This window comes from Camellia sinensis, chromosome 9 (assembly GCF_055761805.1).
Source record: "Camellia sinensis isolate YWXY chromosome 9, ASM5576180v1, whole genome shotgun sequence".
In the NCBI taxonomy this organism is placed as follows: Eukaryota; Viridiplantae; Streptophyta; class Magnoliopsida; order Ericales; family Theaceae; genus Camellia; species Camellia sinensis.
In genome coordinates, this window is record NC_138969.1 from 178,228,866 (window position 1) to 178,252,672 (window position 23,807).

The window sequence follows — 23,807 nt, forward strand, 5'->3', positions numbered from 1 at the left end:
GTGACCAAATATAACAGGGGCAAATTGTAATTTACGCTATCTTAAAGTACTTTACATGACTATGAATCTATGATATATGACTGTAACAGATGAAGAAGGGATGATAAACTAATTTCCATCCCTAATTTTTGAGTCCAGATCCTATGCAGTGTTGAGCACCCAAAAAAAAAATTAAAAAAATAAAATAATTAATTAAAAAATAATAACACTGACAAAGTACAACGATAGTCCCTACTTTGGTCTATATATCATTTTGGTCTCTATAATTTCAATTGACATTATTTTGTCCATAAATTTATAATTTTGTCTCAATTTAGTTTAATTGATTATAACTCTTAGTATCTTTTTATAGAGCATACGCACATAAATGTCATGTGTCATATTTTTAATGTCAAAATTATAAACTTACTAAACTCAGCGAGTTAATCTCAATTAATTAAGTGGTGCCCTAGAGTAGCTAATGGGTCTGCCCATTGAACCGCTCGTGCTTGCCTAGACGATATGTTACCATTGGATTGGGTTTCGCAACCTCTTTTGGCTCTTCTTGGGTGTTTTGATTCAATTCCTTGTAATTGAAGTTTTTGGGATAAAATAAATAAATAAATAAACAAAACAAAACAAACAAACTAATGATATTATCAATTGGACTAAATTAATACAAAATTTTAAAATGAAGGATCAAAATTAAGCCAATTAAAATTGTAAGAATAAAAACAACATAATAAATAAAATGTAAGGATCACTGCTAATTTGCCCCAATTTCTTAGTTACACCAAACAAATAGGAATTGTTGGGTTGCTTGTTATGGTGATTTGGAGAGGGAATATTAGATTTGCAGTGGGTTTTGATGTGGGTGGGTATTGCCAAAGTCATTGTCTTGGGAATTGAAGAAGGGTTTATTGCTAGATCAGAAAATGTTGTTGAAGTAGACAAGTGGGTATTGGTAGATGGTTATTGTTCCATAGTTTTGGGGGCTCAGCTTTGTTGGGGTTTGTGTTGGGGCTGAGTGAAGAGCGAGAAAGTAGGGACAAGCGTATGAAATGATAATTTGTAGCTGGGTTTTGGAAGGCAGAGGGTGATGGAGGAGGCTGGTTTGAAGAAGTGGTTGGGAAGAACTGAAATAGACGGTAGAAAATGATATATCTCTAATCTGTTTCTTTAAATATTCAGTCGATATATATATATATATGGAGATTTTAGACTTTCGGTACCAATATTCACAAACATATAATTGCATAAGTGGTTAAGTAATAGAATTAAAAAATCATGGGGCAAAGTATAGATTTCCCTAAATACTAAAAGTACTTACCCTACAATTATTATATATTTGTCCATCTTATTGTATACAATTCAATGACTAAAAGAATAATATGCATTAGATACTCCAGTGCTATCATTTTCGAGATATAGATTGGTTGTCAATACATAAATGTTAACCCATTTGTGGAATTGACTCTGATATTAAAAATGCCCAATATCATACTTATGGGTGAAGACAACTTGATAGGACCAATATTGAAGAAGGGTTTATTGCTAGATCAGAAAATGTTGTTGAAGTAGACAAGTGGGTATTGGTAGATGGTTATTGTTCCATAGTTTTGGGGGCTCAGCTTTGTTGGGGTTTGTGTTGGGGCTGAGTGAAGAGCGAGAAAGTAGGGACAAGCGTATGAAATGATAATTTGTAGCTGGGTTTTGGAAGGCAGAGGGTGATGGAGGAGGCTGGTTTGAAGAAGTGGTTGGGAAGAACTGAAATAGACGGTAGAAAATGATATATCTCTAATCTGTTTCTTTAAATATTCAGTCGATATATATATATATGGAGATTTTAGACTTTCGGTACCAATATTCACAAACATATAATTGCATAAGTGGTTAAGTAATACAATTAAAAAATCATGGGGCAAAGTATAGATTTCCCTAAATACTAAAAGTACTTACCCTACAATTATTATATATTTGTCCATCTTATTGTATACAATTCAATGACTAAAAGAATAATATGCATTAGATACTCCAGTGCTATCATTTTCGAGATATAGATTGGTTGTCAATACATAAATGTTAACCCATTTGTGGAATTGAATCTGATATTAAAAATGCCCAATATCATACTTATGGGTGAAGACAACTTGATAGGACCACTTCACTACAAGAAAAAGCACAAATGGCGACTAAAATGAAGAATTTCGTCGCTGAAAGTTGACCAAATGGCGACTAAACTCGATGTAGTCGCCAAAAATGAAGCCTTTTGCCGACTAAAATGAATTAGCCGCCGAATACCAAGGTTTTAGCGACTAAACTGTTTGTTGGTCGCCGAATGTAGCAGTTTTGCCGACTAAAGGGTGTTTGGTAGCCAAAAGCGACGGTTTTTGGCGACTAAAATAATTTAGTAGCCAAAAGTTATGGTTTTGGCGACTAAAAACCATTTTAGTCGCCGATTATGGGTCTTTTGCCGACTAAAAAAAGATTAGTCGCTGAAAATGAAGATTTTTGGCTATAAAAAAAAAATTAGTAGCTAAAAACAGTGAATTGGCGACTAAATTTCAATTTAGTAGCCAAAACGGGACGTTTTTGGCGACTAAAAACAGATTTAGTCGCGAAAAGTGCTATTTTTAATTTAAACATATTTTTTTAGCGACAACAAATTAATTAGTAGCCCAAAAATCATAGAATTGGCGACTAAATAATTGATTTAGTCGCCAAAAGTGGCCTACATTTTTTTTTAATAAATAATTTATTTTTTACATAAATTATATTCAATAAAAATAATTATATTTACAGATATGGTTTTGTATAAATACCGGTCAAAATAGTATATAAATAATATATATTGCATATATAATCATGTGAGGTTCAAGTGGCATAGTGGGGGGAGTATGTTGGTAAAGGTGTTGGCACTTGGAATGGTTCACGGTTCGAATCTCAGAAAATCAAAGAATTTGTTTTTTTTTTTTTTACGGAAGAACCTTTGGCGACTAAACTTTTAGTCGCCAAAAGTGTTATTTTGGGCGACAAAATTGTTTAGTCGGCGATTCATGGACTATTGGCGACTAAAATATTAGTCGCCAAATGTGTGCTTTTAAAATGTGTAATGCACCAATGGCGACTAAACATTTGGTCGCTAAAGAGCTCTTTTTTGCCGACTAAAAAAAGTTTAGTCGCCGATACCTCTCGCGACCATTTATGCGCGACAAAAGGGGCGACTAAAAAAATTAGTCGCTGAAAGCAAAAACTCGACTTTCGGCGACTAAAAGCGGACTTTTGGCGACTAAAAATTTAGTCGCCAAAAGTGATTTTTCTTGTAGTGCTTGTTGACAACCAGATTTTATTAAAACAAGATGTTGAGTGTATAAATTATTCTATGAATTATAGGTAAGTGTTAAGGGTTACTCAGAATTCCTATACTTTATTAAAGGTTCAAGTCTTGTCATAGACTATGAATTTCAATGTACAAGCAAAAAAAAAAAAAAATATATCATGCAAGTATCGAAGGGATTGGCTCCTCTCCCTTAGACTAGAGATCCAACGCAAGAATAGACCAAGAATTTCAATATATAGAAGCCCATTTTGCCGTATTCGTTGGGCTCTTATATTGTACTCAATTGTTTTGTTACATCAGTCACTCCATTTTTGAAAGTCTAACAAAAAAATTAAAAAAATACTTTTGAAAATTCAAAATCAGACTGATTGATAGTTTTCAAAATATTAGAATAGCTTTAACGATGTATCAAAATTTTCATCAAATTTGAGTAAAAGTTTCATTTGATATCAAATGCGCCAACAAAGATTTTTGAAGCTTCATCAAAACACCGGTCAGCCGGGCGAATGACTGGGCGAATGTCCGGCCGGTCAACCGGCTAGTGTAAATTTTTTACAAATTTTTTCCTTGAGGTAGTCATCCGGGAGGTCGACCAAGCGGACGACTGGGAGGACAACCAAGGAGCCGACCGGTCAGTGTAATTTTTTTACGAATTTTTTCCTTGAGGTGGTCATTTGGGAAACATCCGGAGGGACATCTAGGGGGACATCCGATGGTGAAAATCAAACGGCTATGAACAATGATTTGATGAAAAGCACATTGGTCCTCAATTTGCTGAAAGAAAAGTAAAATCCTGAATTTGATACTTGTTTCATGAAACCGTTGAAGTAGGAAAATGAGTGATTTTTCACCAAATTCAAATTTGATGATGGATTTGAGTAACCATTGGAGATAATCTTAGAGGTTACTGTCATTAAACCAATAGAGGCAATATTAATGCAAGAAGAAGAATGGTTGCATTCTAAGCAATGTTTTGAAAATCGGACTAGTGAGCGAACCAGAAAAGTGACTGGGCAGATGGGTCACTAGTTCAATTGCGGGTGAACCGGAATTGAACCATGATGTAATAATTATGTCATAAATATATTGAAATTTATAAGTATACAAAATATAGATATTAAAATTACAAAAATAATAAATAATAAATAATAAACAGTTACAAAAAATATATATTTATTAAAATTTATTGTACATTTTTATACATTGATTTTTAGTAAAAATAATTAAGATAATATTTAATATATAGTATATAAACTTATTACATTGTTAACAATTGTATTGATGACTTAATGGTTTAGGTGCTTGCTTTTTATGGATTTGTTCCATGTTGAACTCCTCTCCACATTATATTTTTGGAAGAAATTTTAATTCTTTAAACTGATGGTTCTTATGTTGACCTGTGGTCGATTTTGCCGGTTATTTTGATTGAATAGGTGGTTCTTCCAGTTTTCAAATTCTAAGTCGGTTTTTAGTATAATCCGGGTTTAGAGGGTCATCTGAACCAGAACTAGGTCCCCGGTTACTGGTCCGACCGGTCGGTCCATGTTTTCAGACATTGTTTCCAAGGCTTGGCTGTAGCATGCATTGAATTTTAAAATGTAATTTTTTTTTTTGGGTGAATATTAAAATGTAATTTAAGTACTAAGAAAACAATAGGTTGTGTAATGGCATTCTATTTTGGAGTGAGGAAGTGATTAAACAAACAAAGTTGGTACAAGTATTTTAATTTTATCAAATTTGACTGCTTCTTCTTCTTCTTTTTGTTTTTGTTGTTGTTGTTGTCATGTTTAAGGAATTGTTATTGTGTTTCATTCCTTTTGCTCTTTTTGTTTTGGTTTTTTAATTTAGAAAAATGTTATATGTATCAATTGGTATGTTATTAGTGTACTAATAGATGATGTGGCATAATTTTAGAGATTTTAAGTCTTTCTTATTTGTATAACTAGCCTATCACCCGTGCTATGCACGGAATAATTATAGATATTTATATTTGTTTTAGATTTGTTTTAAGGAAAATTTACCCATAAGTCCTAATTTTTGAAACGTTGAACCATTTAGTCCTAAAAGTTTTCTTATGCTCCATTTAGTCCCATTTTTACATCAACATGATGTGAATGATGTAAATGATCTGATGTTTCATTCTATAATTTCAAAATTTATTGAAATCTGATGAACATTAGATGTTTTTCATCCTATATTTTCAAACATTATTGAAATTTGATGAACATTAGATGTTTGAAATCCAATGTTTGTAACATGACTCTGATGTTATTAACATTGTATCTGATGTTATTAACATTGTAATGGGACCTTTCAGTCTATAAGAAAACTTTTAGGACTAAACAGTGCATAAGTTATTAATTTGGGATTTATTGGTGCATCCCCCTTGTTTTAATATATAAATTATGTTTTTTTAAGATTTTTTATAAAAATAATTTAACAATCTTATCACTAATCATAATGTATGAGAGAAGTTGAAAAAGGTACTGCAGTAACTATACACAGATTGTATCTATAATTATTTGTATGAGGGGATTTTGAATGCTAATCAAGGGATTTTGACCAAATTAATAAATGCAGGCATGTAAAAAGACATGTGGATTGAAAAAAGTTAATAAATGTTGATCAGGGGATTTTGACCAAATCAATAAATGCTGTGTTTTTTTTAATAAAAAATTTAGAAAATTCAAATTGGGATTATTTAGAGCCATTGAACAAACTACAATCACATTTTTCTTTTTGTGAGTTAACTTCAATCATATTAAAAAATCAAATTATAAACAAAAGGAGATAATTTCAATCATACAAATCACAATTTTTTTAATGCTATTTAACTACAATGACATTTTTCTCATAATAAAAAAAAATAATTGAAAAAAAAACCATTAAAATAGTAAATAAAAAAAATTATTTAAAACCATTGAACAAACTACAATTACATTTTTCTTTTTGTGAGTATTTATGTTTATCTAACTTCAATCATATTATAAAATAAAATTATAAACAAAAGGAAATAATTTCAATCATACCAATCACAATTTTTTTAATGCTATCTAATCATCATCAATAATTAAAACAACACAATAATTTATTTTTCAAAAAACATAGTGAGTTAAAAAGATCAATTACAATTTTTTTTGGGTCAAAATACTATCTAATTATCATCAATAATTGGTACATGACGTGACCCTAAGGTAGCAACAGCGTTTAGTTTAAACAAGGTTGTTTTGGGTGAGTGCATATGACTGTGTGGTAAGGTAGTTGGGATAAGAAGGTTTTGCTATGATGCATTATTTGTCTTTTGCTTTTCTTTTATTGGTGTTTTTTTTTTTTTTTATATATCTGTAATTGTCCTTTGCTTTGTGCGGGTTTTTGGCAAAGGTTTTTTTTGAGTTTTGTGGACTAAAATTTACAAAAAGACAAAATATACTAAAATAGTTAATAAGACAAAATATCACATCAAATTCATAATCATTTTACTTTTTTCTCTTATAAATATCACATCCAATTAAAAAATAAATCAAACTATCTTCCCCAACACAAAAATTTTAACCTATTAAAATGACCAAAAACTAAAATAACCTACTAAAATAGTGACTATCCAAACACCAAAAATCATCGCCGTACCATTCTCCAAAAAGCAGACATTACTATTAACATTTATTATCTAATAATCACTTTTGAGTTTACCCACCACACATTAATGGTTTAGTGTTCATCATTTGATTTTTCCAATTCCTCACTAATGACAAGTATACATTGAAAATTCCAGATAAGAATTGAAGTAAGGAAATTATTCCTTCCACATCCGATTACAATTCGTCGGTCGCCTCGCAGGATAAACGACCGGTCATATGAGGTAGAAGGATGTGAAAGAAAAAGACTGGTAATGACAACTTGCATAGGGTCTTAATTAGGGTAAATTACACTACTAGCCCCTTTAGGTTCAAAATTTTAATAAAACTTCATTGGTGAATTCATCTAAACCTTGCTCTGGACAACTTGAGAGCCTCTTCACTGCAACTTCCCTCCCATCAAGTAATTGACCCTGGAAAAAAAACATGTTTCAGGCAATTAAAACTAGAAACCAAGAAAAAAGAAGGGATTTTTGGTGAAAAGCCACTTCTATGGGGTTTTTTTTGTGTGAAGCCCACCAAATAAAATAATAGTTTCAAAAGTCCCTCAAATAAAAAAATATGATGAAAAGGTTGAAATGCCCTTCCATATAATCCAAAACCCTCGCTGAACTATTTCTCTTCTTTTCTATCTCTACGTTACTGGTATCCTCTCTCTTCCCTTTATTTTCCCTCTTTCTAAGCCCTAAACCCTCTTGATCTCCATTTTTGATCCATCTCACAAAATCGACATCTTGTAATCGTCCATTGAAATCCATCACCATCGCAGATTTGATGCCTATGAACTCATGTTTGAGATCAATAATTACATATTTGAGATAAAATGACCTCATATATGTCAAAAAAAAAAAATGATAAACTGATATATTACAATAAAAAATCGAGAGTTTTTTGTTTGTTTGTTCATAGATCTAAAATAAAATTCGACTATAATTTATTTATCTAGTATGTACTCTGTTTTCGCAACAGTAAAATTTTACTCTAATTAATGAAAAATAAAGTTTATTCTCTTATGCATAGACAAACATTCAACAACACAGTAAAATTTTACTTTAAGATTCTACTAGAAAACAAATCATAAACTGCATAGACAAACATTCAACAACACAGTAAAATGTTACTTTCAATTCAGAGTAAATTTTACTCTGAAATACAGTAAAATTTTATTCTGAAATAAAGTAAAATTTTACTTGAAGATTCAGAGTAAATTTTACTCTGAAGATTCAGAGTAAATTTTACCAGAAAACAAATCAGAAACTGCATAGACAAACATTCAACGACATAGTAAAATTTTACTTTCAATTCAGAGTAAATTTTACTCTGAAATACAGTAAAATTTTACTCTGAAATAAAGTAAAATTTTACTTGCATGTTAAGAAAACATAACAGATAACACCAGCGTAAATTTTTATTCTCATTTTATCAAACAAAAACAGAGCACATACCAAAGTAAAATTTTACTCTCATTCTGTCAAACAAAAACAGAGTACAAACCAGAGTAAAATTTTACTCTCATTTTGTCAAACAAAAACAAAGCACAAACCAGAGTAAAATTTTACTTTCATCATGTCAAATAAAAATAGAGCACACTCCTGATTGAACTCGACAAATCAACAAAAATAAAAATAAAATAACAACAGATTTATACAGCTTGGCAATGTAATCTCTCATTTAATTGAGAGTGTTGATTTTAGATGGCGAGATTGTGTATTGTTGACCAAGGGTGAGATCGTAGGCGGTGAGACCTTCAGACTTTGAGATCGTCTTAATAGATTTCGCAGATCATCTTCACTTTGCAGATCATCTTCAAGATCGGTGTATGCATGAGCTGAGATTGTTTAAATATATGATATATATATATATGAGGGCAATATGGTCCAAAAAAAAACAAATTATAGAATGTCCTTATTGAGCTGGGCTTCTCTTACTCAGGTGCTTTTTGAAGGAGAATTCATTGAGTTGTCCTTTATCTTAAAAAAAGGCCCAAAAAAGGGAGTTTCATCAAAAATCCCAAAAAAGAAAAAAGCACAAAAGAAAAAAAGAAAAAGGAAAATGTCATCACCTTGTAAACAGGACCAAAACCACCTTGTCCAAGCTTATTTGAAGCTAAGAAGTTATCTGTAGCTGCACTTAGTGTCACCAAATCAATGAACGGGAAATTCTGATGATACACGTCTATCTTGTTGGGGTCCCCAATTTCATGTAATTGAACTTCTTGGCCAGAAGTTTGCCTTTCCTCTAAAATTCGAAAAATAAAAAAATAAGAATAAAAAATAACAGGTTTAATTTTAGAGTCATGAAAAAAAGACATAATTTTTAGTGAAGGGGAAAAAAAGAATCTTCAACTAGATATCATTACTTGTCTTAGTTTGATTCCTTATAGCAAAACAGTAGACACAAAATCCCGCAAGTGGACTAGAATTGCTGATCCAATTGCAAGGCCAACAATCATCTAATACCTTCTGCTTTCTTTCGAAAATCAAGAAGAAAAAAAATTACTAAATTTGTAGCTTACTATTTGTACATCAAATTCGAATATTGATAGAGAATTTGTTAACACTTACTTGCAAATAACCTCTGATTTTCCGTTGAATTTTTACTCACATCGTCATAAAACGCATAGAACTCGTACCTTAAGAAGCAACTACGACTAAAAAGTCTAGCGCCACGAGACTTAGAGCAGCAAGTTGAAGTGTTTGCTATTGCTGTTTCAAGGCATGTGTTACAGTCATCTGGAGACAAGTCTGTAGTGCACTGCATGAGAGCGTATATTGCTTTAGTGTCTCTGAAGTTCACCGCTTCAGTGGCATACATACCGTATGACGCATTGAATGCTGCCAGCCTGCTAAGCTTATGCAACGTGTTGTTCACGACAGAAAATGAACTGGCCTAGTTCATCATCTGAAACATTTTCCGAGTTTATTGAAAAATGTTTCCTGTCACGTCCAAGGTGCCAAAGAACGATTCATTGGAGTAGCGCAACTAGCAATTTTCCTCCCACATAACCGCTTCGTTTCTGTTTTCGCAACGGTTTTTGATGTCTTGTATTGCACTTGCTATGCAGTTCTCACAGTGCTGTGTTGGAACAAAGTTGTAGCAGAGAAAGAGACCGAAAAGTCTGTCTTGATCATTTCCCATCTTGGTGGTGTAGAACTTGGAGACAGAGGCATTTGAGAATAGAGAATCAAGAAGTTTTTTGAGATTACAATCAAATATACTGTGGAGAAGTGGTTTGGAAATACTCTTTGGATCCAATGGGACGCTCGAAATCCTCAGCTAATTACCTCAAAAGGAATGAACACTCCGGTCGGGAATGCCGGAATTAGCACTACGATGGATAAGTCAGTGTATACTTTCTTGGTTACTTATATCTTAAGTTAAACTTACTTATTCTCACATACCTTTTCTTAGCTGATACTCTCCTTATTCATAGTCGTTCTTGATGTTGATGGTTGGACCCACATTTCTTCCAATGAATAATCCCTTATTCGGCTAACAGTTCGTACTCGGCCAGGTCTACAGCTGATTACTCGGCCGATCTGGTTATTCGGCCTCTGTCCCTCCGGGATAGAGCCGTATAATACACAACTTGGTTTCTTTCCTCAAGTTATTTGGCCTCCATACGTAATAGATTTATTCGGCCCCCACATATACTATTAGTTGTAGAAATGGTTGTGTTTGGACAAAGTTCATAGGGAGGGGCAATGGCATGAACACAATGATGAAGAGCATAAAAGAATGAATAGAGCAAAAGCATTTTCATTGTTTTTGGAAATGGAAACATGACTGACTGGCCTCCTTGAATGAACTGTGATATGAACTATGAAGACAATAGTGCTAGGCTTGAGGAGAAAACAAATAAAGCTGTCATTGATTTTTAAGTAAATACAATTACTTTACAGGACTTTTACCTGGAAAAAGGCTTAGGCCAATGAGCAATGCTATAGACACGGGAAATTATATGGTACACAGCATTACCCTTGATAGAGACTTCATACACAGAAAAGTACTCAGGTGGGTACAATACATACCGGTGTGCCATACGCAAATTAAAAAAGAAAACTAATTTTCCATGACTAATCTTTAAGGTACAAGCTCAAAAATTAAAATGTACAAGCTCTATTATATAAAAGTTGAATTCAAATAATAATTTTTTTAAAAAAAATATAAATCTATGCATGATTTTGTATACAGTTTGCTCCCTTCATGTTTGATCATTTTTTTACTTTGACCTTAAAGTTTGAATTTTTTTTAATTTGACCCTTCATGTTTCAAAAAAATTTCCTAATTTACTCTAAAAGCTCATTTTTGTTTAAAATTAGACAAAAAAGCGCCACGGTAACGGTTACATAACATAAAAAAAAAATTATAATGTGGGTGTATGGGAAGTGGGTTTTTTTTAGGCTTTTTGGCTATTTTAGTAGGCTATTTTAGTTTGTGTTTGGGAAGTTGGGTTAAATTTTTGGGTTGATTGTTGTATTGAAAAATGTGTTTGAAATGATGTTTAAAGTTGAAATGACAAATTTGCCCCTAACCTTATTTTTTTCAAAATTGTTTTATAGTTGTAATATCGCCATTTAACCTGTCTAAAACCTACACTGTTGGTGACAGTGTAGGCTGCTGTGCTGCTGTAGCCATTGCTTTTCAATTTTTTATTTTTATTTTTTTGAAAATCAATGGTAGGTGAGGCTAAAAGGATTTTTTGCCATTTGAGGCTAAAATAGCCTCTCTCAGTGGTTCCCAAACACCCCTAATATTGGGATTTGAGTTTGTGCCAGAGGTACGAGTTATATATAATATAATATTGGGAAAATTATGCAAATAGTCTCTGTACTTTACACGATGTGTCAATTTGGTCCCTGTAGTTTCAATTTGCTCGATTTTGCCCCTTAATTTAACGGATTGTGTCATTTTAGTCCAATAAATAACGGTTGTTAAGTTAATTTAACGGAAAGTAAAACAATGTGTCAATTTGGTCCCTGTATTTTTCAAAATGTGTCAATTTAGTCCTTGTCAAAATCGAGAAAATTAAAACTACATGGACCAAATTGACACATCGTGTAAAGTATAAGGACCAAATTGACACATTGTTTGACATTCCATTAAATTAACTTAACAACCATTATTTATTAGACTAAAATAACACAATCCGTTAAATTAAGGGGCAAAATCGAGCAAATTGAAACTATAGGGATCAAATTGACACATCGTATAAACTACAGAGACTATTTGCATAATTTACCCTATAATATTTTTATGCCAAGTGACTGTCAATATGTCTTTTTTGTCTAATTTTTAACAGAAATAGTAAATTGGGAAAAACTTGAAACATGAAGGGTTAAAGTAAAAGTAAATAAATTTTAAGATTCAAAATGAGAAATCTTGAAGAGGGCAAAGTGTAAAGTATGCTATCTTAAATTACTTTACATGACTATGATGTATGACTGTAACAGATGATAAACTAATTTCCATCCCTAATTTTTGAGTTCAGATCCTACGTAGTGTTGAGCACAAAATAAATAAATAATAATAATAAGAATAATGACGAATTACAATGATAGTCCCTTCTTTGGTCTTTATATCATTTTGGTCCCTATAATTTCAATTGACTTGATTTTGACTTAAATTTATGACTTTGTCTCAATTTGGTTCAATTGATTACAACTCTTAGAATCTTTTTATAGAGAATATGTACATAAATGTCATGTGTCATATTTTTGATGACAAAATTATAAACTTACTAAACTTAATGAGTCAACCTCAATCAATTAACGCTGTGTTTGGTTGGAAAAATTGAGAAGAGATTTGGAAAGAGAAAGGGAAAAGGTAAATAAAATGTGAATAAAATATACCTATATTTCATATAGTTTTACACACATTTTCCTTTTCTTTTTCTAAATCCCTTCCCAAATCCCCCAACCAAACACAACATAAGTGATGCCTAGAGATGGGGTTGTCCTTGAAGTAGTGCCCTAGTGTGGGGACATATTTTCTGAATACCAACACGTGGCATGGTGACGCCGACGTGTCAGCCGAGGTGCCACGTGCCCTGGTAGTTAAGCCGAGGTAATCTCGGATAAGCCGAGGTCATCTCCGAAGATGTCGGAATCCGAAGATAAGGGACAAGAGTCCTGAAGCAAAAAGGGGACTTAATTAAGATAAGGATAAACCTCTTAGGGAGTTTATCTCTATCTCCTAAAGAGTCCAGAGTAAGTACTAAGATTGGGGTACACAGAAGTCATATTTCTAGTTGGACTTGGATTAAGTATATTATAAAAGAGAGGCACCCCCGTGGGTCTAAGGTATGTAATTCATACCTTGAGTATTCAGTTTAATACTTGATTATCCTTGAGAAACATACTGACTTGATCGTCGGAGTGCCCCCGGGTGGAAGAACCACCGCCGGAGCTTTTCCTTTCTGTTACAGGTTGTTGGAGCCATCTATTCTGCCGGTGCTTTGCTGCTGATCACTAAACGGGCAGTGTGGTCAGATTTTTACTCACACAATTTGGCGCCGTCTGTGGGAACGAAGGAAGAATAGATGGCCACTAACGGACAACAGGAAAATATTGGGGATGATGCTCCCACTGGGAGTGGCAGACCAATTGGCCTCGACATTGAAGGAGACAACCACAATTCAGAAGCCCGTGGCCAGGGCCACAGGGAAAACGACGTAAACCTGGAAGGCGACACGTCAAAAAGAACAAACCAAGGAACGTACTACAATGAAGATAACCTCCAGATATGGAGGGACAGGTGCCTACGGAGGGATGAGGAAGTAAAAGAGTTGGCGGACAAGTTGGCAGACCTTCAGTCAGTCGTCAACTTCATGATGCAAAACAATGTAATGCAGCCACCATACCCGCTGCAAGATACACCGATACCAGCGACCAACACCCAAAAGGGCGGAAGAAAAACAATCCCCGAGGTTCCTCAGCATACCAGGAGCGGAAGGCACTCTCACCGGCCTTCAGGGAAGTCGGGCGAGAAAAGCCGAGGCAAGAAGAGTCCCGAAGGACGCAACACATAAAGAATCCAGACCCCAAAGAACATCGACATGTTCAGGGGCAAATACTCCACTTTGACACAACCCATGAAGAAAGACCCAAACGGACCCACCTCGAGGCCGAAAGCAGTGTGCCAAAAAGATTAAAATCCAGAGACAGCCGAGCTCCAGGGAGGAGCAAGGAAGACCTAAGGGACTACCTCAAGAGGAGGCAACAGAATGGAGAAGCCGAGGTAAACTCCCCAGTGAAACCAAAGACAGCCTTCTCGGCGGAACTGGACAAATTTGAACCACCCAAAAGATTCAGTATGCCGAGGTTTCAAATCTATGACGGTAAATCAGATCCGAACTTTCATGTTGGGTTGTACCTAAATTCAATGGCACTATATAGCGGAAACGAGCCGTTGCTCTGCAAAGTATTCCCCTCGTCCTTTGGGGAAATTGCATCTGATTGGTTCCACAAGTTACCAAAAGGAAGTATAAAGACATGGGAAGGCTTGGCCGAGATGTTTGTGGCCAGATTCGTGACCAACAAACTGCAACCCCTGAGGGTTGATGCTTTGATGGCTCTACGAATCACCAAAGAAGAAGGCCTCAGGGCCTATGCGAAGAGGTACTACGAGGTGTTCAACCGAATACCTGAATGCAACCAGGAAGTAGCAGTCGTATCCTTCAAGAACGGCCTGAAAGATGACTGCCCACTACGGAAGTCTTTGGCAAAAACATTGCCAAAAAGCATGGAAGAACTCATGGCAAGAATTGAGAAATACGCCAGGGCCGAGGAAGATACGTCGGGAAACAAAGAGGTGAAGCAAGAAAAGGGAAACGGCTCGCCAAAGCGAGGCCGAGTCAACAATGGACCCACCAGGCAAGAAATAGAATTAAGAAATAAACAGGCGGTAACCACGGTATTCCGGATCCCAATCCATAAAATCTTGGATCGGATTCGAAATCAACCATATTTCAAGGTTCCGGAAAGAGCACCAGGGGAATACATGGGAAGAAACGTCGGCAGACGTTGCGCCTACCACAATGAAGAAGGGCATCCAACTCAAGGTTGCAGAGCCTTAAAAGCACACTTGGAGGACCTAGTAAGGCAAGGCCTCCTGAGGGACCTGGTCGATGAGGCCAGAACAAGGGAAGAACAGGCAAGGTTGCCTCAAGCACCAGCAGCACCCCCTCCCCCAGCACAGCTACCACAGGCAGGAGAACCAAGGGTGGTCAATGTGATCCACTCAAGGGTCAACGAAAACGAAGTCAGAGGAGAAACCCAGAGGGTAAGACATCTACAGCATATCTACCAAGTTGGGGACAAGAGACATCGGCCAGAAGAATGCCAAGGGCCAATGATAACCTTTACCGAAGCCGACCTAGAATTGGTCCAACATCCGCATAATGATGCCTTGGTAGTATCCCTCCAGGTTGGGGAGTGCCAAGTAAAACGCATCCTAATAGACCAAGGCAGCTCCTGTGATATCATGTACGTCAGATGTTACAAAGAGCTAGGCCTTCACCCCGATGACCTAGAGCAATCCAGCGGCCCGATGGTCGGCTTTAATGGAACGCCGACATGGCCACTGGGTGCAACAAGCTTGGAGGTACAAGCCGGCACTAAGAAGATCAGGACAGAATTCCTGGTCATTGACACACCCTCACCATATAACATCATCCTTGGAAGACCGTGGTTGCATGCAATGGGGGCAGTTCCCTCGACGTTGCATCAACTACTCCGGTTCCCAACAGAGCATGGGATTGAAGAAGTCAGAGGGGACCAACTACAAGCCAAAAATTGCTCCATGGCAGCAATAAAGTCCACCTGTAGTATAAGGGAGCCAAAGAAAGCAGAAGTTGAAGATGAGGACGTAGAAGTCCTGGAAGATGTTGGGAAAGAACCAGCCGAGAAAAGCGAAGAGGCGCTAAAGAAAATCCTCGTCCAGGAGGGCGACGAAGAACGATTTTTTCTTCTCGGCTCCGGCTTAGCCAGAGAAGAGGAAAAGGAACTGGAAGATTTTTTAAGGGCAAACATAGAGGCGTTCGCCTGGACACCCTATGAAATGCCTGGCATTGACCCCGAGGTCACTTGCCACAGTCTGAACGTCGACAGATCGGCAAAACCAGTGATTCAACGAGCCAGAAGGCCGACGTTATTGCACGTCGAAGCAGTAGAAGAGGAGGTAGACAGACTCCTCGAAGCCAGGGCCATCCGAGAAGTTCAATACCCGACATGGCTGTCCAACACAGTAGTAGTAAAAAAGAAGAATGGCAAGTGGAGGGTTTGTGTAGATTTTACCAGCCTCAACAAGGCTTGCCCAAAAGACAGCTTTCATCTACCCAAAATCGACCAACTGGTAGACGCCACCTCGGGACATGAAAGGATGAGTTTTTTAGATGCGTACAGAGGGTACCACCAGATTGCTATGTACCCTCCAGATGAGGAGAAAATCGCGTTCATCACCCCGAAAGGCCTATACTGTTACAGGGTAATGCCTTTCGGGCTGAAAAACGCAGGAGCAACCTATCAGAGGTTAGTGACAAAGATGTTTAAACACCTGATTGGCAAAACGGTGGAAGTTTACATCGATGACATGGTCGTAAAGAGCAAGAAATCAGAAGGTCATCTTGCCGACCTAAAAGAAGTCTTTGACATACTCAAACGATATCGGCTCCGACTCAACGCCTCGAAGTGTGCCTTCGGAGTTGGGTCAGGTAAATTTCTAGGGTACCTGGTAACAAGAAAGGGCATTGAAGCCAGCCCAGATCAAATCAAGGCCATCCTGGAACTACAGAGTCCAACATCGGCAAAGCAAGTTCAAGTGCTCACTGGAAGGGCCGCAGCCCTGAACCGATTCATCAGCAGAAGCTCAGACAAGTGCAGACCCTTCTTTAACCTGGTGAAAAAAGCCACAGACTTCCTGTGGACGGAAGAATGTGAAGCTGCCTTAGCCGACCTGAAAAAGTACCTGACCACAACCCCAGTCCTTTCTAACCCAGTCCCAGGGGAGGAATTATTTTTATACTTAGCAGTCTCTGAGCACGCAGTCAGTGCAGTGCTAATCCGAGAGGAAAAAGGGGAGCAGAAGGCTGTCTATTATGTAAGCAAGACTTTGGCTAACGCGGAAACAAGGTACCTTCCACTGGAAAAATTAATGCTAGCCTTGGTAATGGCCTCAAAGAAATTGAGCCATTACTTTCAGGCACACAAGATTGTGATTCTAACAGAGCACCCATTAAAGTCCTTATTACATCAAGGAGACTTAACAGGAAGGATAGCAAAATGGGCAGTAACACTGGGCCAGTTTGACCTGGAATTCAGGCCAAGAACAGCAATAAAAGGCCAAGTTTTGGCCGACTTCGTCGCAGAACTCACACCTGAAGCCATCACACCTCAGGCTCCGTCGAGCCGAGATAAGCATCACCCCGACAAACAAAAAGAAACCCAGTCAAAGACAAAACAGCAAGAGAAAGAAAAATTCAGACCATGCAGCATCTACATCGGCGATTCATTCAGACTATTTGTCGATGGAAGTTCAAACCGCCAGGGAGCAGGAGCAGGAGTACTGCTGATATCTCCAGATGGAGAAATTGTAGAACAGTCCATCCGGCTGGGGTTCAAAGCCTCCAATAATGAAGCGGAATATGAGGCATTAATTGCAGGACTAAAGCTAGCAGCAGCAGCAGAGGCAGACGAGGTAATTGTTTTTTGTGATTCACAATTAATTGTTAACCAGTCAACAGGAGAATTTGCAGCCAGAGACGAAAGAATGTCGGCATATGCAAAGGAAGTCATCCGACTGGCGGCCCTATTCCAGAACTGCAGATTACTCCAAGTAAGCCGAGATGACAACACCCACGCCGACGCGTTAGCCAACCTGGCCAGCTCAATTCAAACTGGAAAAACAAGGACAATTATGATCGACTACATGTCGGCCCCGAGCATAGATAAACAGAACATCGAACAAGAAGCAATGTGCGTGGGCTTTGGACCAAGTTGGATGGATGCAATCATTGCATTCCTAAAAGAGGGGAAGCTGCCAGCAGACCATAAAGAAGCACATAAAATTAGGCTGAAATCGGCCAGATTCAGTCTAACAGCGGAAGGCCATCTCTACAGGAGGTCCTTCACTGGACCACTTTTAAGGTGCGTACACCCTTTACAGGTTGAAGATTTTCTTTATGAGATTCATGAAGGAATTTGCGGAAGCCATACTGGGGGCAGATCGTTAGCCCATAGGGCCATTACCCAAGGGTATTGGTGGCCCTACATGCAAAAGGATGCCGAAGCCTATGTAAAGAAGTGTGAGCAATGTCAAAAGTTTGCACCTCTGATACATTAGCCAGCTGCCGACCTAAACCCAGTATCCAGCCCTTGGCCGTTTGCCCAATAGGGCATGGATCTGGTTGGACAACTTCCCCAGGCAACTGGGCAGAGAAAATACTTGTTGGTAGCAACAGACTACTTCACAAAATGGATAGAGGCAGAACCTCTTGCCAAAATCCGAGATGTGGATGTCAAGAATTTTATTTGGAAAAACATAATCACCAGATTTGGGATTCCAAGAGCTATAGTTGCCGACAACGGAACACAATTCGACAGCAAACTCATCAAAAACTTTTGTGCAAAATTCAAGATCAAGAATTATTTCTCAACACCAAGTTTTCCTCAAAGCAATGGGCAAGCAGAGGCGTCCAACAAAGTAATCTTGGATGGAATAAAGAAGAGGCTCCAGGCAGCAAAAGGAAAGTGGGTGGACGAGCTACCCAACGTACTTTGGGCATATCGGACTACGCCGAGAAGATCAACAGGAGAATCCCCCTTTGCCATGGCCTATGGCACAGAAGCAGTCATCCCATTAGAGATCGGCATCCCAGGGATCAGAACCCAGGGAGTAGAGAATGGCACCAATGACATACTCTTAGCCCGAGACCTGGATTTACTAGAAGAACGAAGAGAGAAGGCTGCAATTCAGCTTGCAGTATACCAGCAACAGCTTGCCAGAGCTTACAACAAGAAAGTTAATCCAAGGGATTTTCAAGTCGGCGACTTAGTCCTAAGAAAAGTCGTCGGGAACAAGAAGGATCCCAGGGAGGACAAGCTTGGCCCAAACTGGGAAGGACCCTACAGAGTTACTTCAGTATTAGGCAATGGAGCATATCGGCTTGAAGACAACGAGGGCAAAGCATTGCCCAGACCTTGGAATACTTGTAATTTGAAATTTTTCTATCATTAGAAAAACATCATTGTTTGGCCGATGCTATCAATAAAATCTTTTTCAGAATCCTTTCAACATGATCGATTGATAAAGTTATGCATGGATGTTTTTGAAGGCATATCAAACTCAAAGTTAAGCCGATGTTATTCCTTGATCCACTTGTTGAAATTTGTAGCAATTTACAAGTTGGAATCAAGCTGATTCCTTATCTTCACTTGTTGAAATTTGTAGCAATTTACAAGTTGAAGATAAGCCGATGTTATTCCTTGATCCACTTGTTGAAATTTGTAGCAATTTACAAGTTGGAATCAAGCTGATTCCTTATCTTCACTTGTTGAAATTTGTAGCAATTTACAAGTTGAAGATCAGCCGATGTTATTCCTTGATCCACTTGTTGAAATTTGTAGCAATTTACAAGTTGGAATCAAGCTGATTCCTTATCTTCACTTGTTGAAATTTGTAGCAATTTACAAGTTGAAGATAAGCCGATGTTATTCCTTAATTCACTTGTTGAAATTTGTAGCAATTTACAAGTTGGAATTAAGCTGATTCCTTATCTTCACTTGTTGAAATTTGTAGCAATTTACAAGTCGAAGATAGGCCGAGGTTATTGCTTAAGTTTTCATAGCAATATGTGGGTTGTTTAAACCCTAGAGAAGATGTTTAACACTTGTTGAAATTTGTAGCAATTTACAAGTTTATGTTAAGCCGACATATGATCACCCACTAAGGTATACAGAAAATTAACGGGTTGAAGCAAAGGTTAAGTATATTGTTTAGACGCTTGTTGAAATTTGTAGCAATTTACAAGTAGATTAGAACGAAATCATTATTTAAATACTTGTTGAAAACTTGAAAAAAAAAAGATGGCAAAAGTATACATTGAGTAGTATATGTTTTGTGCTTATCAAAATTTATACAAGGTTTGCAGGTTAGTATCTTGCCGAAGTAAAAGCTTTGCAGTTATACCCGAGGTATGTAACCCCGAGAAGATTGCACAAAGAAAGCAGAAAGCAAGCAAAAATTTCTAAGTATAGAACTACGCAGAAGCAAACAACAGAACATCATAAGATTGACATATCCATAGCAAGAACAATTGCAAATACATACTGAAAAAGGCACATCGGCCATAAGAAGGAATATACATTGTCCGGGAATTGAAAGAAAAAACAAAGTCCAAAATCCAGAGAAGAAAGAAGGGAAAATCAAGACTCTTGAACATCAGCAGCAGCAGGAACTGGAACCTCGGATGATTCAGCTGGAATCTCCTCGGCCACCTTCTCCGCTTGTATTTCGGCATCTATCTCTGCCAAAGTTGTGTCAAGACTTCTTTCAGTCAGAAGGAGGTCAGATGATAGACACCCTGGAACAGACTCCTTGGACACTTCCTCAGCATCATCACCCCCCTCATCTTGAGTTAAGTCCATAACCAGTTCAGCGGGAGGAGGGGACTTGACTTCGGCAGCATTCTTGGGTTTTCTCACCAAGGCCTCACCATCATCATTTTCTTCATCTTCCTCCTCGGCCTCGGACTCTGACTCACCAGCAGGAGGAGGTGGAGGAAATGGTAACGGAATAGCATCGGCCTGACGCAATGGCGAGTCAGCAGGAAGGTCAAGCTTCTTTATCAAGGACATCCAACCAAGGGAAAATCCCCTGTTGCATGCCTGCCTGACTTGAAGCTTGTAGTCTTCTGCAACGTCGGCCATACCTTGAGCATAGGCCTTTTCATCGGCCTCTTTGATTTCGGCCTCCTTGGTGGCCAGCGCTTGTTGAAGTTCTTTTTGCGCTTGGACCTTCTGAGCCTCGGCCTCCCTTTTCTCGGCTTCAGCTACTTTTTTAACGGCTTCAGCAGCTTCGGCCTTTTCAAGAGCTAAGGTTTGGTTCTTCGTTGCAGCCTCGGCTTGATCCTCTAGTTTTTTCATTTTTACTTCAAGGGCCCTTAATTCTCTCTTCATTGAAGTTGCTTCCCTCTTCATATCAACCAATCTTTGACGATTCTCAAAGGATTGCATTGAAAATGAATGGGCATGTTGGATAGCCTGAATGAAAATAGAAGTATCAGAAAATTTTCTCAGAAAGAAAAAGAAGGAAGAAACATAAATACAAACAGAAATACTTACTTGAGCAGAGTGTTGGAGCATAAGAGCATAATTTTCATACTCACTAAAACTGGCATTTCACTCCAAGTCATTCGGTAGGAGGAGAGCAGTGCTAAGAGCGACAGCAACATTAATGTCGTCAGCACTCTCGCTAGCCATAATGGGCCTGTCCTCCAGAGATAGATCAGGGGCCCATGGGACGTCGGGCTTCTTTGAAGCCGAGGTCGTCGCAGACGATGACCTTGGCCGCTTTGTTTGTGTAGACCCTGAGGGTTGACCCTCAACAGATCTCTTGGTGGAGACAGAGGCTAATTTCTTGCTTTCTGCCAGCTTTGAAATAGGCACAGTATCTTCAGCTTCGGCATCTGTAGCCGTGGCCTTAGGCTGAGCCCTTTTTACTCTCTTTTGTTTGGGTGGGAGCATTGTTGACTCGGCCTCACTTTGGCGAGCCGTTTCCCTTTTCTTGCTTCACCTCTTTGTTTCCCGACGTATCTTCCTCGGCCCTGGCGTATTTCTCAATTCTTGCCATGAGTTCTTCCATGCTTTTTGGCAATGTTTTTGCCAAAGACTTCCGTAGTGGGCAGTCATCTTTCAGGCCGTTCTTGAAGGATACGACTGCTACTTCCTGGTTGCATTCAGGTATTCGGTTGAACACCTCGTAGTACCTCTTCGCATAGGCCTTGAGGCCTTCTTCTTTGGTGATTCGTAGAGCCATCAAAGCATCAACCCTCAGGGGTTGCAGTTTGTTGGTCACGAATCTGGCCACAAACATCTCGGCCAAGCCTTCCCATGTCTTTATACTTCCTTTTGGTAACTTGTGGAACCAATCAGATGCAATTTCCCCAAAGGACGAGGGGAATACTTTGCAGAGCAACGGCTCGTTTCCGCTATATAGTGCCATTGAATTTAGGTACAACCCAACATGAAAGTTCGGATCTGATTTACCGTCATAGATTTGAAACCTCGGCATACTGAATCTTTTGGGTGGTTCAAATTTGTCCAGTTCCGCCGAGAAGGCTGTCTTTGGTTTCACTGGGGAGTTTACCTCGGCTTCTCCATTCTGTTGCCTCCTCTTGAGGTAGTCCCTTAGGTCTTCCTTGCTCCTCCCTGGAGCTCGGCTGTCTCTGGATTTTAATCTTTTTGGCACACTGCTTTCGGCCTCGAGGTGGGTCCGTTTGGGTCTTTCTTCATGGGTTGTGTCAAAGTGGAGTATTTGCCCCTGAACATGTCGATGTTCTTTGGGGTCTGGATTCTTTATGTGTTGCGTCCTTCGGGACTCTTCTTGCCTCGGCTTTTCTCGCCCGACTTCCCCGGAAGGCCGGTGAGAGTGCCTTCCGCTCCTGGTATGCTGAGGAACCTCGGGGATTGTTTTTCTTCCGCCCTTTTGGGTGTTGGTCGCTGGTATCGGTGTATCTTGCAACGGGTATGGTGGCTGCATTACATTGTTTTGCATCATGAAGTTGACGACTGACTGAAGGTCGTCGCAGACGATGACCTTGGCCGCTTTGTTTGTGTAGACCCTGAGGGTTGACCCTCAGCAGATCTCTTGGTGGAGACAGAGGCTGATTTCTTGCTTTCTGCCAGCTTTGAAATAGGCACAGTATCTTCAGCTTCGGCATCTGTGGCCTTGGCCTTAGGCTGAGCCCTTTTTACTCTCTTTTGTTTGGGTGGGAGCACTGTTTGCGCTGGTGCGGCTTCGGCGTCAGTTGGAATGTCGGCAAGAAGATCTTGGACGACAGGCTTTGAACGAACCATTTCGACTGTTTTTACAAGCTTTCTTCGGCGTCTACGTTTGGGAATTGGAATTAAGTAGGGGGCCGAAGTTGATGGAAGATCGGCTGGGGCAGATGTGGATTCTTGATCCGTTCGGGATGTAGAAGCAGTTAAGGTTGTGGCTGTAGGTGGAGAAAGGCTCTTTTTCCTTTTTCTTGGGACGTCGGGTAAGGTGGATTTGTATGTAGGGATGAAGTTTAGTAATACTGGGGCTTTTCGTTTATGGATTGGGAGGCCAAGAAGTGCTTTCAGATCTATTCCTGGGAAGAAGGATTGACGAAAAGTTTTCGGTGGTTGATGAAGATCTGCAAAGAATCAGACGTCAGAAATAAAGTATTAAAATCTTAAGTAAAAACAACTAAGTGTTGACTCAGGGCTCTTACTCTTGCCCTCTGTAAGTGTTCGAGGAAGAGGGTAGAGGTGGACATCTTCATCTGGGCCAAATTCCCAATTTCCAGAGGCAATAAGAAAGTCATCTCCAGCCCCCTTGTTGGAGTCTGGAAGGTCGGCTATAATCTTGTACTGAGTGGATCTCGGCTTAAGGTAATAGACAAAACCCCTATCCTTCAGATCGAGAGGACACATGGTATAACAATATTGAAGGTCGGCTAGGGTGATTCTAAGGTTTTCTTGCCTAGCTAAGGCAATAATACCGTTAATTACCCTATAGGAGTTGATAGTGAGTTGCATAGGGTTCAGCCTATAGAAATGGAGAACTTGACGAAAGAGGGGATCGAGTGGAAGCCGAAGTCCACATTCGGT

At 38.5% G+C, this 23,807-nt stretch overlaps 1 protein-coding gene and 1 pseudogene across 1 annotated transcript; both read right to left on the minus strand.

Moving 5' to 3' along the window:
* Positions 1–7,265: 7,265 nt before the first annotated feature.
* Positions 7,266–9,768, minus strand: LOC114284872 (putative cysteine-rich receptor-like protein kinase 12 pseudogene; annotated as a pseudogene).
* Positions 9,769–20,375: 10,607 nt separating this feature from the next.
* Positions 20,376–23,027, minus strand: LOC145799956 (uncharacterized). Its single transcript, XM_082889600.1, has 3 exons — positions 22,792–23,027; positions 21,294–21,342; positions 20,376–21,212 (listed from the first exon to the last, which is right to left on the minus strand). The coding sequence occupies exons 1-3, from the start codon at positions 23,025–23,027 to the stop codon at positions 20,376–20,378; spliced, it is 1,122 nt and encodes a 373-aa protein (XP_082745726.1).
* Between the last annotated feature and the right edge of the window lie 780 nt (positions 23,028–23,807).

Bases quoted from the DNA above. Each gene is read 5' to 3' on its own strand.
- LOC145799956 (XM_082889600.1), bottom strand. From the start codon at position 23,027: ATGGTTCGTTCAAAGCCTGTCGTCCAAGATCTTCTTGCCGACATTCCA. The intron at 21,343-22,791 runs GTCTACACAAAC...GTGAAATGCCAG, and splicing joins GCTGAGGGTCAACCCTCAGG to TTTTAGTGAGTATGAAAATT. The intron at 21,213-21,293 runs GTAAGTATTTCT...ATTTTCATTCAG, and splicing joins TGCTCCAACACTCTGCTCAA to GCTATCCAACATGCCCATTC.